Source organism: Artemia sp. Qi Xiang Cuo, chromosome 20 (genome assembly GCF_049724085.1).
Source record: "Artemia sp. Qi Xiang Cuo chromosome 20, ASM4972408v1, whole genome shotgun sequence".
In the NCBI taxonomy this organism is placed as follows: domain Eukaryota; kingdom Metazoa; phylum Arthropoda; class Branchiopoda; order Anostraca; family Artemiidae; genus Artemia; species Artemia sp. Qi Xiang Cuo.
In genome coordinates, this window is record NC_142813.1 from 8,808,994 (window position 1) to 8,830,245 (window position 21,252).

Here is a 21,252-nt window from a genome sequence, read left to right on the forward strand (position 1 = left end):
CCTGCAACTACCAAAACTGCCTAACAGCATGTAGTTTTTTTGTTTGTTTTTACCAGAAATTAAATTCCTGATTGTTTCTTAATTTTTTGAAAAAAATTCTAAAAAATTGTTTTAGAAAACAATTTCAAAAAAATTTTATAGAAAATTTAGAATTTTTTTTTAATTGTAGGAAAAATTCAAAAATTTTTAGATAGCTGTTTAGTTTCCACTTAACCAGCTCAAACGATCAGGCTCTTTTTTCAGTGTACTTGGTAATTTAAGTATTTAGAAAAGGCTAATATTTTTGATTTGTAGTAACGGCTAAATAAGAACAGCTAATTCAGCTATTTCAGCTAACAGTAACAGCTAACAGCTATTACAAAGTTTAAGGGGAATTAGTAATTGCTGTCTTTTTCCTAATTAAATAAATATTTTTCTTATAGCCACCTAAGATGTGATGTAATTTAAATAATATAGATGGGGGGCGTAATAAAGGCCACAGAAATGAGTTTTAAGTAATGACGCAGAATACTAAGTGATAAAGAATATAAGATCAAGATAATACGAAAACAATGCTTCATACTAAAGGTTAATCCTGCTAATTTACAAATATTATCGTAGTAGTAACACGCTCAGTCTGTTTTGTTTCTTTTTTTTTGTCAAAATGACCCAAAACTCTTGTTCTCCACCTCAAAACTTTTTTTGCTTAAGAAAGACCCAATCTCCATCCATTTTCCATCTCCAAACAACTATTTTTTTTTGCTTAAGAAAGACACAAGTACTCGTATAAACAGGGTTGCCAAAATGTTAAACTCTAACGATGCTTTTGTAATTCCTTATTTTTTTTTTGGTTGGCGGTAGTAGCTAATTAAGTTTAGTTATTATATTTGCATGTTTTCTAGTAATTACAAATATAGAAAAAGGTGTATTGACTAAATAAAACTTCCTAAATCAATAAGAATACAAGCAAAATGAGAAGACGAAAGGGGCTAAACTTCAAATTGTGTAATAAAATTAGAAGATGGACATTGTTAATATAGGAGAAGATATATATATATATATATATATATATATATATATATATATATATATATATATATATATATATATATATATATATTATATATTATATATATGTTACCATGATTGTCCGAAATTCCTGAATGTCCGAAATACCTTTTTTTTCTCCTTGGATTAGGCAGTGTTGCCAGTCAACTTTCTCAATTTAATGTAAGGTTTGATGATGACAGGTTAGGTTTGGTTAGGTTTTTAACCCATTTCTGATATTTATAACCAAATTTGACCTAACCGAACCTAAACTAACATAATCTAACCTAACCTAATTTTAGGCTTTACCATCATAGCTTGCATAAGACTGAAAAAATTGATTCGCAAAGCTAATTGAATCCAAGTAGAGAAAAGGGAATTTCGGACATTCACCGGTGAATGTCGGCATTATCCAGATTTCGGACATTCACGGTAACACATATAGCCAACTTGAATCACACAAGAACTTTTGATCCATCATTGAAAAGACCACAAAGGTGGGTACAAAAGAGAGGCAAAGAGATTATTTTCCATATACTCCTGTATTAAAAAGTAGCCTGAATTCAATTGGTTTACTTCTGTGACGTATTTTGAAAGCTCGGAACGGATCTTCGCTCGGTGAAAAGAAAAACTAAATAAAATTTATTTTAGTGCGTTTTGTTCGGCAAAAGCTTCGGATTTTTATACCGTTAAAATATCCTATACTATCGACAATCGAATTAAATTATATTTTCGATACTTTGAATATATACTTATAGAATATATTTAAATTATTATAAATTATGTTTTTACAATATTTAGCAGACACACACCTCGAACAAAGTTTATTGTAAATATTCCAAGTATTTGTGTCATGATTCATATGAGTTTTGTTTCCAAAATTAAGGCCCTAAACGAATTTTCCCAAAGTCGTGACCTATCTAGATCGTTTTTTTCATACTGGGAAATGTTTGTTAGTCATTTATCAAAAAAAAAAATTGCTACTTAATAATTTTTTCTCATTTATTGATTTAATTTTGTGTCTATGCTACCTTATGGTCCAAAGCTTTACTGAAAGCGCTCCAATCACTAGTGTCTTTAAGAAGATTTCTTTTTAGTGCCTTCTACTGCGTCCTTTTATTTCTTCAATAAAATTCTACTATACGGATTTTAGTTTTTATTTTAGGGATTTTTAGTTTTTATTTGTGAAACTTTTTGTTTTAGGTGAAATGCTTCTCCTTGGCCTAAACGGTCTATGTATCAAGGCTGAAAATCTAGCATTATCTGCAATAACATCCCTGCTCGAATTCTACGAAGGATCTCCTGTTGGTTGGAAGAAAATCGATATTGTTCGGGAAGCTAAAACTATTGCAGTAAGCTATTATTTTCAAATTTTTTGATGATTTTACTACAAACCTCCGCCCAGCTGCAAGGTCAAGTTCTTTATTAATCAATAAAAAAATATTTTCAAAACGATAAATTAATTACCCGCAGTGGGGATAACTGGTGTGTGTGTTATACACTTGACTTACTTGACTTAAGGCTCATGCCGAGGTTTCGGCGTAGAGAACGATGAGACTAGGCACCTCCAGGTTAACCTATCGCTTGCCAGGATCGCAGCTTCTTCCACCGGGATGTGGGCTTGGGTGAGGAGTTCATCGGCTTTGTCTTTCCACTGAGTGTGTGGGCGTACTCTGGGTCGTTTCCATCCGTGTAGGGTGGGATCCAAGTCAAATGCGACCCGAGCTGGGGCGTCGCGTGGCATGCGAAGGAGGTGGCCGTACCACCGAACAGTACGCTGGGCAAGCTGCGATGAGAAAGGAGCTTGAGCCGTACGTGATAGGAGAGTCTGGTTGCTAACGAGGTCAGTCCAGTGAAGTCTTTCGATTCTTCGGAGATGTTTCGTCTGAGCGATATCGACGGCGCTGAGGATAGATTTGGCAGCTGGCCACGTCTCCGCTCCATGCAGCAGGATGGTGCTGACTGACGCATTGTAGATGCCCATTTTGGTAAATCGGCTTATGTTTGGCTTTCGCCAGATGCTGCTAAGCCTCCCAACAAGTGCTGAAGCCTTGGCAATTCGAGATGTAAGCTCTTTTGTGATCAAGCCATCACTCGACAGAATAGATCCCAGGTAAGTGAAGTCTTCAACCACATCTACTCGGTTGCTTCCGATGTTGACTTCATTTACAGTAGAACGGGACGTGGGGGACTCAAGGAGCATAACTTTGGTTTTCTGCCAGTTGATCTTCAGTCCAACTTTCGAGGCTTCTTCTGAAAGCACCTGGAGAGCTTTGGTCATCTTATCGACGGTGCTCGCAACTAGCGCTATGTCGTCGGCGAAGTCAGCATCAGAGAGTACCCGGTCTCCGAACTGAAGACCGACTTGAAGGCGATTCATCGTGCTGGCCATAACATGGTCTATGACGCAGTTGAAAAGCTCGGGAGCGGCGGCACAACCTTGGCGGACGCCAGTCTTCACCGGGAATGTGGGACTGTGTCTTCCATTGACTTGCACACAGCTTTCCGTATCCTCATACAGCTTTTCAAAGAGTGAGCAATATTTCTTGGGTGGACCCGTAGTTCTTAGTATCAGCCAAAGTGAACGGCGATCAACAGAATCGAAGGCAGCCTTAAAGTCCACGAATGTGATGTACGCTTTTTGGTGGAACTCTTGCGTCTTCTCGATCAACTGGCGCATAGTAAACATTTGCTCCGTCGTCGACCTGCCGGGCATGAATCCGGCTTGCTGGACTCTTCTCTTTCTACGCAAAAAGGTGGAACACCTGTCCAGGAGTGACATGGCGAAGAGATTACCAGGAACGGAGAGAAGCGTGATCCCACGATAGTTGGAGCAGATTTGACGGCTGCCCTTACTTTTCCAGAGCGGCAATATGATGCCAGCACGCCAGTCATTCGGTATGCTTTCCGTCGTCCATACAGCTGAGAAGATTATCTGGAGCCACATAATCATCGCTGCACCCCCGTACTTGAGGAGTTCTGCAGAAATACCACAGACGCCGGGGGCTCGATTATTATTTAACCGTTTTACAGCATTTTGGATCTCAAAGGTGGTAAACGGTTGCGATACGAGGTAGGAAGTAGCCTCGGGTGTGGTCATTGCTGCTTGAATCAGATCAGGGTCGGGATGAGCAACTGCCTCGGCATTCAGAAGCGTTGAGAAGTGACTGGTCCAGGCAGAGAGTTGGCCTGCATCGTCATCCGGCATGCTTCCGTCAGCAGAAAAAACACGGCTCACGGTGGAAGTCTTCCCTTCCGTCAGCTCGCGGAGGTGTTTGTAGAGGGAGCAGGTGTCTTCTTTTCTTGAGGCATCCTCAAGATCGCTGGCTTTCTTGTCAACAAAGGTCTTCCTATCACTGTGCAGTAGGCTATTGTGCAGGCCATTGAGTCGTCTGTACTCTGGCATATTCTTTGCTAAACGGGCCTTCCGGCGTAGCTCGTTTACAGACAGAGTCTCCTGGGATATCCAGGGTTTATTCTTGTGTCTGCTGCGGCCAATGGTTCTGCCAGCAGAATCGAGTATATTATCTTTGAAAGACTTCCAGGCTACTTCAGGGTCGTCCAGAACTTGGAGGCAGCTAAACCGGTTAGAGATATCGAGGGCATACTTCTGTTGCATCTGGGATTTAGCCAGACAAATCAGATAAAGCTTGGGATGCAGTCTTACTTGTCCTTTTGCTCTCAGGCGTAGCCTGAGTGTGGCAAATATCATCCTACGGTCTCTGTTTCCAAGTTCGGCCGACCTATAAGTCCGGCCCTTTATTATCGACGAGCGCCAGTAACCCGAGGTCATAACATAATCGATCATCTTATTCGTCTGGCCGTCGTTGCTATGCCAATAGCATTTTTTTATATCTCATCTCTGAAAGGGTGTTTTTGAAATAGCCAGATTATGCCCAGTTGAGAGCTGGAGCAGTCTTTGCGCGGTGTCACTCAGTAAATCTGAAGTCAAAGATTCAAGAAAACTTCTCCACATGCCTTCCCTGTCATTTACTGTCGCGTTATGGTCTCCCAGAAGAGTGACGATGTCGTGGGTTGGGACTCTAGACAGGGTCGCTGAGAGCTCCGCATAGAACTGATCCTTCACTTCCGCAGGGCTAGGATTGGTGGGAGCATAGCATAAAATAATTGTCAACTTTTCATCCTTGTGCTGGAGCTGAGCTATCAGTATTCTATCTGAAATTTTTTTATAGGAGAGAAGGCTTCTCTTGGCTCTAGCGTTCAGCACGAGGCCTACACCATGTGTCTTGCTTTTTGGGTCACCAGACCAGATCAGGTGATATCCTTTACCAATATCCTCGGACTCACTTCCGACAAGGCGGGTTTCCGTTAAGCCAGCCACAGCTATATTGAAGCGTTTTAGCTCATAGGCAAGGATTGATTTAGCTCCAGGAAAGTTGAGTGTGAGTACGTTCCAGGTGGTGAGTCGTATTCCACCCTCGTCAACAAGGTTCATTCGATGGTCTAAAATTGGTCCAGGGACGTGCTGGGGTCGTGCAAGGTAGAGGGGGGTAGGTCATCCGAGGCAGTATCATCGTTCTTCGTTGCGGTAAAATTTTCGGGTGGAGGGTTGCAGGCCTAACCGACCCTAGGCCTGGGATCTAATTAGAGCTAGTACTTGCCTAGATACTGAAAGTCCCTGGGGTGGGCTCCACCCTCCTCACAAGTTTAGGCTGCCCATTAACATGGAGCGTTTAGTTAGGGAAAACCCCATATCCAGAGGCACGTGGTCAGCAGACATAGTCTGCCTCATTCCGGACGAACTCCATTCGCCTCCAACACCCAACAATAAATGGGTAACACTATCTCGAGATACCGGAATTAAGAGATGGTTTTTCAACTCTATACATGGTAACAAAAAAAATAAAATAAAATAAATAAAATAAAATGAGGAGCCTTCACCCCAGAATTTAAATAAATAAATAGTTACAAATTAAATGATTCTTTAATATAATTTTATTATTAACCAGGGATTTATTCAAATATAAAAAATACGAAATTTATTCGTAGTTGAAGTTCGCACTTCAACTACGAAGTGCAACCATGAAGGTTACATGAAGTTTGCACTTTAACTCCTTTTTTTACTTTCGGAATTATTAAAATTATTCATTCACAATAATGATCTGAATCGCTTATTAAAATTATAATTAACCGATATAGATATAGTGTTATAATTTATAAATACACTGTGTGACATGGGGCTCGGTGTTTCTTTGTGTTTTTGACGCAATCTTGCCCTTGTCCTCTCTTTTTTCTAAACGTGTCAAAATTGTACAAAGTTGTCCGGCTGTACAAGTTTTTTTCTTTTTTAATTTGTAGCGCTGCCACTACAACTAAACAAAGAATTACGCCATCTCAGGCCAACACAGCTGTACACTCCTCCCCTCATCTAATCAGTGTTACTTTCTTTACTCACTTTCATCAAGTTCGTACTTCCTTTAACTTTTTTTTTGTTCCAGTGTTACTAACGTAGCCCATTAAAAATCAATATATTTATAATTAAATTATGTGTTGGACTAATTTACTTATATTTAAATAAAATATTAATCAATTTGATTTAAATAATATTTGGAATAGTTCACATTTGAATTTATTTATACCAATTTATAAAATAGATGCTGGAAATAAGCAATGAAATTTCGTTACAATTATGAACAGAAATTTTATTTCGCTGGATATTTCACCTGACTAATTTTTGAAGATTTTCACAAGAAAAAATAGTTTGGACGAAAAAATGGTTTATTTCAAATCCAGTTCCGATAAATAAAAGTTTAATTATTTGTTTATTAAATCCTTTTAATAAACAGGATTTCACAAACAGTGATAAAAATTCACAAAAAATAACCAGATATTTCGGTCACATATGCACTGACCGTCATCAGTAGTAAAACTGAACTAAAACAATTTAAAACAAAAGTTTATATACGAAATCAAATAAAACTACATATTGTCTAAATATCTAATTCTTTTCAAAGCTAAGGCGGAAACTAGCGTCTTTGACCTTCTTGGATTCGGTTCATTAGTGTTCAATGGTATAACATTTGGACAAAGGTCAACTACATTGCGTGAATTGAACTTCACTCTGTCAGATTTTAATAAATTACTGTAGATAGAGTTCAGCCCAATTTCACCTTTGTCACGATTCAAAGCTATATTTTTTTTAGAATAAAAAAATAAAGCTATATTTTTGAATAAGATTTTCTTTATTTCAAGAGTTTCACGAAAATTTTGCTTTAAACCCTTTGTGAAAACTTTGTGAAACACTGTCTATTAAAAGAATTTTATCTCTATTTGAACTTCTATTTATCGTCATGGAAAGGCGGTGTGGTCTCCAAAATTGTCAACAAAATCCAATTTTATTATGTCTATTAAAGGAATACCCAAAATTTATAGTTTCTAATTCTACAATAAGCCTGATCTAAAAAGTAAGCTCTTATTTACTTTGTTTGTGATTTCTTAAAGAAATGAATAGTGCATATATAGATAATAGATACATTATATTTGTTTATATAAAAGTATATTTATATATATCCTTTGTAAGACTAAGCATATATCTTTCATGTTCCTTTGGATGGTTGTTTTCTTCTTAAATATCTGTTTTGGTTCAATTGTAAGCACATTGGCACGTAATGATAAGAAGAATACACAGGCCCCCATGCCCCTTCCCCTCCCTGTGCCCACAATTATTTAAGAATAAAGATATACAAATATCTACGGTCGGTTATATCTTTTATGTAAATATTTATATATCTTGCCTACCATTCTGGACCAAAAAACCTCTGTCCCGGACCAAAAAACCTCTTTCCTGGACCAAAAAACATCTTATGAGATTTGCCAGACTACAAAACATTGTATTAGAGACAAAATGATTGGAAGGCAACTAACACCCCTTCCACGCTCACCATTTCCCGAAACACATCCAATCAAAATTTTGAGATAGCCATTTTGTTCAGCGTAGTTGATTTCCAGATAGAAATTATGTTTTTGAGGCAAATATTTTATGTTTTTGAGGCAAAATGACAAATATTTAACAGCATGACTATCACATTGTCTTTTGCTTCATGGCATTTTAGCCTAACTTAGCCTAACCTAGCCTTACTCTAACTTAGCCTAACTCTTAACTTTAGCCTAACTTAGCCTAACTCTAAATTCTTTTCTCAATATAAAAATCGTGTTTTATTTCGGTGTTATCTTTATACTATGCGTTGGGATGCAATTTCTTTTTCTTTTTTTGAATCTTGCCTTGCTAGATTTTCACGACAAACAGTTGTGCCTTTTCGAAAATCACCCTTGGGTCGAACAAGAAGTTCAGCGACCTCAAACAAGGGTCAAATATATTCCTTCCAATTATAGGAGGTTAGGTGGATACCCCCCATCCCCTCTTCTGTAATAATCAGCTTCCCCCAATTCGTCTTGATTTTCACACTAAAAAAAATACAACTAGCACAAAATCTAACAAAACCAGTTGTCATACACATTTGTCTATACACAATTAAATGTTTTATTTATTTGTATGTTTATATATTATATATAAACATATTATTATATATTATAGCCACCGTTCTTCAGTCCTGGACCGAGAGACGTCTTATGGGACTTAGTATTTGTTCAACGGTTGAAAGCCATTCATCAAACGCTAGCCTTATGCATTGAAAATGGTTTAGCGTTTCGACTACCATCGATTGGTCATATTGGACCTGAGATTCGAGATTTGTTGTGAGTATCGAATTGTATTTTAGCTATATTAATCCGGTGTAAATCCTCAACTTTTAGCTTTAACAGACAATATGAAATTTTTTTCCCGTGGAAATTGTGGGAGGAACTAATCTACTGACTACTATTAGTCGGCTATATTTGACCTGGGATTCAAGATTTATTGGGAATATTTTTTTTTATCCATACTAATCAATTATAGATCATCGTCTCATTGTTTCCAATGGGTTAAATCAAACTTTTTTTTTGTAGGAGAAACTCTAGGGGTAAATAGTCGGGTATTCCGACTACCTTCATTCGAAGTTTATTTTGAAAATTAACTTATATATTAGCTTTATTAATTTATTAAGAATCATCTTATTTTAGTTTCTACATGAGTGATTACTTTGGACTTTTTCATTGGGGAAGCCGTGGGGGAAAATAGTCTTGTATTTTTTATATTTATTGTTGATATCGACATGTATATTAGCTTTCTTAGTCAGGTATAAATTGTCGTCTTTTTGGTTCTAACGGGATAGATTGGACACTTTTGGAAAAGTACTGTTATAAATAACTTTTTAAGTATGTTTATTTCATCCGATATTTGTGGTGACTCGATTGTGTCACAAAATATGCCACAAATATTTAGGGAGAGGAAGAAATTGAATTTTTCAAAATCTAGGGGGGAGGGTGGGCAAATTTGTTGTTTTTCAATTTTTCAATGAAAATGTGAAAAAAAGGTGTTCCCCAATAAAAAAAAAAATACCCCAAAAAAGGTAGGCCTATATTTCAAAATCTTGGAAGTACAAAAGAAATCTATTGGGGTATATTAATCCTGCTCCCTCCCCCTATTGACAGCACTTTATTTTGTTCAAATTTACATGCACCATGAAAACGGACAATGTACCCTGAAAGTCTACCTTGAAATTAAAGGGATGTATTTTTTTTATTCTATTACCTTCTTCAAATTTACATGCTTGTGCGTTTTTGTTCTTTGTTTGTTTTTTGTTTTTTTTTTCATCTTAATTTAATATTACTACCTTTCTATCATAGTCTTTATCCTTCATGTCTGAATTATCCTAATTGATTGCAGCTAGGTTTATATGTAACTCAGGTTTAGTTTAGTGGAAATAGATGAATATTTAGATGAATTTTCTTATAAATTCTATTTGCTCGGTTTGTGCCGTCTGGGGTATAAAATGCACTCTTTGGATTAACCAATTTGTGCTTGGCGATCTGAAAACCGTTATTTCTTATGCGCACGGAGGTGGCTTTTGGCTTTGGGGCGCAATATTTTACGCACAAAAAAAAAAAAAAAAAAAAAAAAAAAAAAAAAACTGAAAACCCCCTAATTCAGTTTTTTTCGTGGAGGCCTTTAGACTAAGGATATTGCAGTAGCCTAGGGACTAAAGAAAGACTGAAAACCAAAGTTTCGTCTTTACTGGTGATTTTGCGTAACCCCCACTTGATTTTACCCCCTTAAGAGAGACCTCGTGACAATTTATTTTAGTTTCACTTATTTCACTTAATTTATTCTAATTAGCTAGTCTAGTTGGCTAACTAACTTTGAAGGATAGATCTGGTTTGAAAGCTGACCAGAAAAATTGGTTAAGTTTCATTATAATATACTGCAATAAAAAGGCTTTCGCCTTTGAGTCAGCCATAGCTACTTCTTGTGGGAGGTTGCTCCATTCCTTGCCTACTTGGTTTGAGAAGGCACACCTTCCAACTTCTTTATTGAAAGTGTTTTGATTTAGCTTTAAAGTTGTGTCCTCGCAGATTATTTATGTTGAAGAAGAGGATTCCCTCTTCTTGAAGAAGAGGAAGAAGAGGATTATTATGTTGAAGAGGATTCTCCGAGGTCCAATGTTATTGTAGTACGTAGGACATAGCTTGACAGTTTCAATAAGATCACCTCGGAGGATTCGAACCTAGGAGATGTAAGGAAGCGACAGCTTTTCCAATCGTTCACAGTAGGGGAGGCCTCTTAGTTCTGGTACATATTTTGTTGCTCTTCGCTGAATCTTTTCAAGTGCATCAATGTCTTCTTGGAGGTGAGGTCTTATTGTCGTGTGATCCGCTGAACAAGATCGGCCGATCCGATCACTGATCCGATCACGGATTCAATGATCGGCCGAACAAGAGACTTGAGTAGAGTTGACTGTCTATTATTACGCTAGCCACTGTCTATTATTACTCTGAGGTCCCGGTCAATAGATGTTTTTGGTATTAGACTAGTGTTAAAGCTTTAGGCTGACTTGAAATTCTTTGGTCCAAGGTAGAGGTGGGAGCTTTTGTTTTCGTTGACTTCCATTTCCCACTTCCTCATTCAATCGGATATCTTGCTCAAGTCGGTCTGCAGTTTTGAATATCGTTTGGGCAATTGATAGGTCTAAAAAGCTTTGTATTATCAGCATAGAGTGTGATATCTGATTTAATATTGTTAGGCAGGTCGTTTGCAAAAAGATTGAAGAGCAGGGGCCCGATGACGCTGCCTTGTGGAATACCGCTAGATACTTTTGTCACAACTGTGCTAATGTGGCCATCTACTTTCACCCTCTGACTTCTGCCTGTCAGAAAATCCAGCCAAGAGAGTTGATTGCTTTTTCTCACCTTTCTTGAAGATCGCGGTGATAATTGCCTTTTTCCAGATACGGGGGAGTTTTACAGTGTCTTTAGATGTCATAAAGAAGAGAGATAGGGGTCTTGTGACTAGTGGTACAAGTTCTTTAAGAATGCGAGGGTGTATACTGTCCGGGCCTTCAAATTTATTTGTGTTTTGCTTTTAAAGTTTTTGGTTGATGGACTCTTCATCGAAATCTATCACTGAGAAGCCAACATTTTCTTCCTCTATTTGTGCTGCTTCACTTCTATCTTCCGATTGTGGTGTAAAAATTACAGCAAAATGATAATTAAATAGACTAGCTTTTTCAGTGGGGTCTTCCAATATTCTTCCAGATAATCTATTAGAGCTAGGATGCTAGGTCGGTAATGTCGCTTGGAGCTTTCATGATTCCAGAAAGCCTTGGGATTTTCTTTTATATTTTTGGTGACTTGTTTCTCTCTTTGAGCTGCAAAATAACGTGTTAGTTTTCTTACTTTATTTCTTAAGCGGCAGAATAGTTTATAGTTTTCGTCGGCATTAGTTGTGGCGAACTTTCTCCAAACCTGCCGCTTTCTTTTGATTACCTCCACAGTTTCTGGGTTATGTGCGGGTCTTGTGTGACTTCACCGGTTTGTATAATCCTCGTTTTTCTCTTTTTTTACTATTTTTTCGTTTTATCTTGATTAGCCAGTGTGGTCTCAGAAATTATTTATGGGTCTTGTGTGCTTCATTTTAGCTGGCACAAAGCTTTTTACCAATTTCTGGACTTTTGCCAGGGTTGACTACTTATCTGCTATTATCTTATCTATCTACTACTTATCTACTATCTACTACTTATCTACTATCTACTACTTATCTACTTATCTACTACTTATCTACTTATCTACTATCTACTACTTATCTACTTATCTACTACTTATCTACTTATCTACTATCTACTACTTATCTACTTATCTACTTATCTGCTACTTATCTACTTATCTACTACTTATCTACTTATCTACTACTTATCTACTATTATCTTATCTATCTACTACTTATCTACTTATCTACTCATCTACTTATCTACTTATCTACTATCTACTACTTATCTACTTATCTACTCGTTTACTGCTTATCTACTTATCTACTACTTATCTACTTATCTACTATCTACTACTTATCTACTTATCTACTACTTATCTACTTATCTACTACTTATCTAATTATCTACTTATATGCTATCTACTACTTATCTACTTATCTACAACTTATCTACTTATCTACTTATCTACTATTATCTTATCTATCTACTACTTATATACTACTTATCTACTACTTATCTACTTATCTACTTATCTACTACTTATCTACTTATCTACTACTTATCTACTTATCTACTATCTATCTACTTATCTACTACTTATCTACTTATCTACTACTTATCTACTTATCTACTATCTACTACTTATCTACTTTTCTACTACTTATCTACTTATCTACTACTTATCTACTATTATCTTATATATCTACTACTTATCTACTTATCTACTACTTATCTACTTATCTACTTATCTGCTATCTACTACTTATCTACTTATCTACTATTTATCGACTTATCTACTATCTACTACTTATCTACTTATCTACTTATGTACTTATCTACTTATCTACTTATCTACTACGTATCTACTTATGTACTTATCTACTTATCTAGTTATCTACTACTTATCTACTTATCTACTACTTATCTACTTATCTACTACTTATCTACTTATCTACTACTTATCTACTTATCTACTATTATCTTATCTATCTGCTACTTATCTACTTATCTACTACTTATCTAATTATCTACTACTTATCTACTTATGTACTTATCTACTTATCTACTTATCTACTACTTATCAACTACTTATCTACTTATGTACTTATCTACTTATGTACTTATCTACTACTTATCTACTACTTATCTACTTATCTACTTATCTACTATCTACTACTTATCTACTTATCTACTTATCTACTATCTACTACTTATCTACTTATCTACTACTTATCTACTTATCTACTACTTATCTACTATTATCTTATCTATCTACTACTTATCTACTACTTATCTACTTATCTACTACTTATCTACTACTACTACTACTAACAACTCATCGCAGCACCAAGCCACCTGAGGCCAACACAGCTACGCATGCTCCTCCTCCATCCCAATCTATTCAAAGCCTCCCTTTTACACCCGCCCACGAAGTTCCAATTTCCTTTAAATCTTTCTTTATGACGTCCTCCCACCCCAGACGAGGACGACCTGCTTTCCGTTTAGCCCTAGACGGTTGGCCGAAAAGAACAATCTTAGGCAATCTGTCATCCTTCATCTGCACAAAATGCCCTAACCACCTCAACCTTTCTTTCATTATAAACATAGAAAGCGGTATTGAACCACATTTTTCGTATAGCCTATTGTTTGAAATACGGTCAGTCAGCCGGGTACCCAGAACAATCCTTAAGCAATTTCTCTGGAAAACATCTAGCAAATCTTCATCCGCTTCTCGGAGCGTCCATGCTTCAGAGCCATATTTGACCACTGTCATCACTGTAGCTTCTAATATTCTAATCTTGGTTTGCAGACTTATCTTCCTATTCTTCCAGACTTTTTTAAATGTGAAAAAACACCCTGAGCCTTGGCTATTCTATTTTAAATATCTTCACTGCTCCCACCTTCATTACTGATAATACTACCAAGGTAAGTGAAGCTGCCCTGATCAATACCTGATCAATCTTTTCATTACCCGACGTCACCTTTTCATCTTCACTTATTCCTTGCCTTAGTGACTTATGTCTTCTTAAAATTAATTTTCAAACCAATACTAGCACCCTGAACTCGCAAAACCTCTAAAACTTCATTCATTTTGCTCACACTTTCATCTAGGATGCTTAAAATCATCAGCATAATCCAAGTCCAGGAGACTTTTTCCTCCCCATTTGATTTCGTGGTCTCACATTGCCTTTCCTGTTCTCCTTAAAACAAAGTCCATCAAAATAATCCATATAAAGGTGTATAGAACACAAACCTTCTTAACTTCTTATTTAATACAAAACCAGCTTCTAACCTCATTTCATACCTTAACCGCAGCAGTGTTATTCTCGTACATAGCACTAATCACTTTAATGTATTTGTCTGGTATACCATACAAGGATAAAACCTTTACTAAAGCTCCTCTATCAACAGAATCGAACGCTTGCTCATAATCTATAAAACTGAGGACCAAAGGTGTTTGAAAACTTAGGCACTTCTCAATTATTAACCTAAGAGTGAAAATTTGGTCAATACATCCTCTACCTTTTCTAAAACCGCACTGCTCTTCTCTTAAAACTTTGTTTACGGCATCTCTCAGTCTAAAAAGTATCATATTACTAAGCAATTTGCTACATACAGAGACCAGACTAATGCCCCGATAATTACCACACTCACTTTTATCACCTTTATTATAAAGTGGCTTAATTAAGGTTTTCCTAAAATCGTTAGGTACTTCCCCTTTTTAAAAATCATATTCATAATCTTCAATAACTTATTTCTAACCTCAGAGCCACCATATTTAAGAAACTCATTTACTACCCTATCAGCACCTGGAGCCTTATTATTCTTTAATCCTTTTAGTACTGTTGCTAATTTCTCCTCACAAAACAAATCTTCCTTCACATCCAAGGTATCACAAACTTTTTCATTTTCCTCTATATTTTTACCTGCAACTCTATCTCCGTTAAGCAAATTCTCAAAATGTTCGGCTCATCTCGCTTTAGCTTTTTCCTTATCGCTAATTGCCACCCCATTCCTATCTTTAACTGGGACAAGTCCGGATTGACTACTACCTCTCAATTTGTTAACGTGCCAGTACAATATTTTACTATTATGCCGTCTACTACTTATCTACTACTTATCTACTTATCTACTACTTATCTACTCATCTACTTATCTACTTATCTACTATCTACTACTTATCTACTTATGTACTTATCTATTTATCTACTATCTACTACTTATCTACGTATCTACTACTTATCTACTTATCTACTACTTATCTACTTATCTACTATCTATCTACTTATCTACTTATCTACTTATCTACTTATCTACTATCTACTACTTATCTAATTATCTACTTGTCTACTACTTATCTACTTATCTACTACTTATCTACTTATCTACTATCTACTACTTATCTACTTATGTACTACTTATCTACTTATCTACTATCTACTACTTATCTACTACTTATCTACTTATCTACTATCTACTACTTATCTACTTATCTACTACTTATCTACTATCTACTGCTCATCTACTATTATCTACTACTTATCTACTTATCTACTACTTATCTACTTATCTACTATCTACTACTTATCTACTTATCTACTTATGTACTTATCTACTTATCTACCGAGGAAGGAGCTTCGAGTCCTAGTGTTGCTGGTAATTTTGTCTAGAACGGGGGTCAGTGGCTTGACTGGCTCAGCCAGATTCGGCCCAGCTCTAAATTGTGCGCCTGGACATTTTCGGGAAGGTAAACAGGAAGGGTGTGTAAAAGCACAGGATGGCTGGCTCCCCAACCCCCATTGCAGTTCCTGGCTGCAAGTTTATGAGGTCGGCATTGCTAGTAGAGACTTAAAGTTCAGTGCCATATTCTTTGCCATTTTTTTCCTTTATTATTTCTTCGATGTTACGTTGGAGGTAAATATTACGGTTCTTATTATTATTCTAAAATGCAGGGACTTTAAATTTTCGTTTGCAGCATGGGCGTCGTCAGGGGAGAGGGGTGACCACTTGATGAGAAAAGAACTACCTGATTTGCTTCCTGTTTAACAACTTCTTAACTTGGAATTTTCCAATCTGAAATTCCCCTAATTCAGGTACGTCCGAAGGGGGCTTCAGGCGGAGAAGGGGAAAAAAAGAAAGAAGGGAAAATTCACTAGATAGGGCGGTTTCCAATTTGTTAGGCTCCTAAGTCGAGTGCTTTGGTAGAGGGTTTCAGGCCCCTATCTCGCCTAGCCTTAATCTCTGGGGTGTCGAGGTAATCCCTCGAAGATCTTGGGTCGAAAGCGCTTGAGAGTTGGTCATGGAGAGAATAAGTTGTCGCCCTATATATCAGCCGGGGTGGGAAGACGTAACTCCAATTAATTTCCCATAATTCAGCCACGTAAAACGAAATATAAAAAATAAATCTCTTTTTGTTCAACAGGTATAAATGCACTCCCTCCCCCTTTGGACCTGTCGCATTCTAAACCTAAAATAAGGTAAAGGATGTATTTCACCCTACTTCTGCATGTCAAATGCTTCAGCTAATTATGTTAACAAGCTCCAGAATTTTTCGAGGAATGTCAAGTGTTTGTTAGTTCTGGAACAGACATAAAGAAAAATAACTTGGTTCCAAAGAAAGCGGGATCCTCTGGGTCTATTAGATGTTGCACCCTGCTGTTATGAAGTGTTATAATTGCATGCGACTTTACTTTTGTATTGATTAGACAGTCTAGAAAAATTTGTTTCGGTAAATAGAAGGGTGGAAAATTGTTAAGTACAATAACAGGAATGAATCACACATGTACATATAGACGCAAGAAAATAAACCCGATAAAATAGATCAAGTAAAATTGTAACTATTCCATAGTCAAATTTCTAGAAGAAACTTAGTACATTTGACCATTTTGTTTATATTTTCTGATATGTTTTCTTTTAGTTGTTAGATTAGATTTTTTTTTCTCCGAATATTATATAAGATAAGACTTCATTGCAAAAGCCCAGGGGCCATAGCAAAATACGAAGTACAACAACAAACAAAGCCCGAAGAACAAAATCTTATTTCAAATGTTACAATCCAAGAAAAAAAATATTACAAGGTTAACATTTTTAACCAATAAACAACGAATTCACTCCTAAAAAGTTTAGAGAAGTATCCCTTCAAAGACAATTCCTAATGTTTAACCCCAAAACGAACGAACTTATGCAACTGTTTAGTAGCACACGTGTTCCTCTCAGACTTACGCTCACTCCCAGACATTCATTCCGCAACACTTTCTTCCGCAACACTTCTTCCAAGACATTCATTCCACAACTCAGACAGCTCTTTGCACTCGGAAACCAAATGAAAGAGATTCGCATTTACACATTGGGCAGAAGTAGGGGATGGCCGCCAGCCTAAACTTTCCAAGAATATTTTCTTCTCTGTCCTAAATCTATACTACCCCCCCCCGTCGCCAATAGCAAATTCTTCAAATACTCTCTATTCAACCCAAACTTAAAATAAACCTCCTCCCCCCAACGCTCTTTAGCTCGGGAGACAAATCTCAAAGACATAGATTGGTTCTTTTGGGCTTGCCACTCTTGGATTCCTTGGTCGCTTATGCTTATATAATGTTACAAATATACGTTCAATATATAAAAGTTCAAATAGGGATAAAATCCTTTTAATAGACAGTGTTTCACAAACAGTAATAGAAATTGACAAAAATACCAGATATTTCGGTCACTGCATATATGAAATCCAAGTTCTTATGAAATCCGGGGATGATTATACCTGATATTCTGAATAAACAGGTTTAAGCCTCTCCTCCTCTATCACCGACGCATATGCAGGATTGGCTCCAGACCCCATGAGAATACAAATAGAACACTAGTTTCTACCGCCCGCTAACTGTATCTGAGTGTCTGTCCTACTACATGTGACAGTGAGAATAAAGCCCTCTTTGTTCCCCTTAAAAAACAGGCTCACGTCAGGTACAGACCCTCCAAAAGGCAAAACTAGGAAATTTGCTCATTCTTTTTGCCAAATCTGGTTGAGATCCAGTACTGGGCTCCGGTAGATGTTGAACTTTTGAACTAATTGAACTTTTATTTATCGTCATGGAAAGGCAGTGTGGTCTCCGAAATTATCTACGTCATAAATATATATTATATTAACTATTATTGTCTTTTTTTCTTTTTATATTAAATTATTATGTTTTAATATTTATTATTTTTATGTTAGTTTTATTTTATACTAACCATGTGCTGAAAGAAAGAAATTAGAGTTCAGTTGCATTATGTTCTATGTTGGCTATGATGGCTATGTTGGCTATGTTCTCAATTTGCTAAATTTTTGCCTTTTTTTCATTGCAATTTGAAGGCCCAGTCACAGGACATGTATTAATTTTTAAGTACCATCCATTTGTATTCTATGCCTTTTTATTCCAAAAGTTTCGTCCGACCAAGTCCTAAGATCAGAGCATTAAAACTATTGCAAGCATGGAATCCAAATAGTAGCTAGGACAGTTAAAAAGTCGTGGTGACCAACTGTAAATGAAGAGCCACTCGGCAGAATAGTTACCAAAACTAGAAAACGGAATTTCGATAGCAATTGGTACATCAAAAGAATTGGGTTTTTATGCTGATTTCAAATATATATAATTCATTAAATTTAATCTTACCCATCAAAAGCTATGAACCTGAGAAAATTTGCATGATTATCGGAAAAGGGGAGAAACATCCCCAAAAAGGCAAGGAACGTTAGTGAAAATCGCACCATCCGATTCAGCGTTTCAGAGAACCCTGCTGAATTCAGAGAAACTAAATAAGTAAAATTAATCGGCAAAAATTGACAACAGGTTTTTTTCGTGAAATTGAAACGCTGTCAAAGAAATTGGAACGCTGTTGACTCCCAGAGGGAACTACACCTACAAAGGGACGCAGTTGTAAGAAATAAAGTTATAGCTGCAAATGTTTAAGGTGTTGTGCAATATGTTTTTAGCTGATTTGACTGGCATGTTTACTGGCAGATTTTACCTTTTTTCTTGAATTAATCAAAAAAACTTTTTGCACAAAACAAGTTTTTCAAAAAAAAGTAAAAAACTTCATTAAACCAAAAATGAACAAAAATAGAATTAAATAATCTACCAAGCATACAACAACAACAAATTAGTATCAATAAATAAATGAAACCTAAAACAAACAGAAATTGAAATAAGTCAAACTCAAAACGCAGAAATTAATCTGAGTAGGATTCTAAACCCTCTGCTTTCTAACAGCCAAAATATAATTCGTACTTTGCTGAAAAAATTCAAATGAATTTACTGAAAAAAAGTGCATTGTTAGTTTAAGATGCATATGCTAATATTTATTCCTGAAAATCTTAATTGATTTTTGATTTCTTAAAGTTATAAAAGTGAAAACATTTAAAAGAATTTTGTTTTCGCTAAAGTGCAAATTATATTCTGGCTTTTAGAAAGCATAGGGTTTAGAACCCTACTCAGATTAATTTCTGCTCGTTTTGAGTTTGACTTATTTTAATATTTTCTTTCAAATTTTTTTAAAAAATTATATCTCAAAATTTTGATTGGATGTGTTTGGGGAAATGGTGGGCGTGGAAGAGGTGTTTGTTGCCTTCGAATCCCTTCCGACTATTAAGAAGGGCACTAGCTCTTCCAATTTCCAATCGAATGAGCCCTTTTCGAAGTTTCTATGACAACTCCTTCGATACGAAGTGCCCAGTCTAAGGAAAAAAATAATAATAATACTTTGTGCCAATATCGTTCTTTACTTAGGCAGCGCGATCGCGCTGCCTATGATCTGGCACCCCCTACTGTACCAACAACTGTATAACTGTATATGAATGCCTTTTATTTATTTAAAAAATCCGTTTTTTTTTATTTTTAAGCTACATATGGGTGTGCAAGTTTCCGCTTAACCGATCCAAAATATCAAATTTCATTTTCACTGACCTTGGTAATTTAGAAAGTTTCAAGTGTCTCCCGTAGCTAGAAAAGCTCATTTGGAGATTTTTTTTTAATTATTTCTCAAAATTTTTATTTGATGTGTTTGGGGAAATGGTGGGCGTGGAAGAGGTGTTAGTTGCCTTCGAATCACTTTTGACTATTAAAAAGGGCACTTGCCATTCCAATTTCTAATTAAATGAGCCCTTTTCGAAGTTTCTATGACAACTCCTCCAATACGAAATGCCCTGGTCTAAGGAAAAAAAATGATACATTGTGCCAACATCGTTCTTTACTTAGGCAGCGCAATTGCGCTGCCTATGATCTGGCACCCACTACTATACCAAAAACTGCATAACTGTATTTGGATGCTTTTTTTTTATTAAAAAATCTGTTTTTTTAATTTTTAAGCTACATATGGGTATGCAGGTTTCCGCTTAACCGATTCAAAACGTCAAATTTCATTTTCACTGACCTTGGTAATTTAGAAAGTTTCAAGTGTCTCCCGTAGCTGGAAAAGTTGAAACTTTCTTTATACTTTTTAGCTCAATTGGAGATTTTTTTAAATTATTGTTTTTATTATTCCGCCCCTTGGTGTTTCTCACTTTAAGAAAGAATAATTTATAAGATTATAAGGATTTGCTTGATTCGTTTTTAGGCCCTTACCATATTTATATTTCTCCAATATCAGATTACTAAGGTCAACAAGAAAATTAAACATTCGGCTCAGAAATATATAGGGCAACAATTAACATCAAACTATTGCAGTACGCCCCTCCCTCTAAGAAATTACCAAGTTTGAACAAACCTCTGACTTTGTTCTCCAAGAAATACCTAATTGTGCCTTTTTCACATAATCTTTGAATCCTTACTAACAGGAGTGCCAAATCACGAGAATATTCCCAAATTTTTTAGATGAAAGGTACCAAAAAGGTATTTTTGAAAATAAGAGGGTCGGAGATTTCGTTTTTCCTAATGAAAATGTATTGTAAAAAAGATATTTCAGAATCTAGGTGGGGCAAAAGACCAAGAGATGCCCCCCCCCCCCAATTGCTGCCCCTTCTAACTAGAAGAAAAGGGATAGTTTTAAGAACTTGAAAGCAATATTCTCTGTTGTAACTTGGGCTATTTTTTTATGAAAATATATTAAAGAAAGATATTTCTGAATCCAGGTGGGAGCAACAAAATCTAAGAAGGAA

General features: G+C 36.1%; 1 protein-coding gene across 1 annotated transcript in view; it reads left to right on the forward strand.

Moving 5' to 3' along the window:
• Positions 1-21,252, forward strand: part of nonC (serine/threonine-protein kinase Smg1) — a 331,176-nt gene that overhangs the window by 230,422 nt on the left and 79,502 nt on the right. The window contains exons 34-35 of the mRNA XM_089106498.1: positions 2,230-2,378; positions 8,582-8,742. Of these exons, the coding sequence (XP_088962624.1) occupies positions 2,230-2,378; positions 8,582-8,742 (310 nt within the window). The remainder of the gene's footprint in view (positions 1-2,229; positions 2,379-8,581; positions 8,743-21,252) is intronic.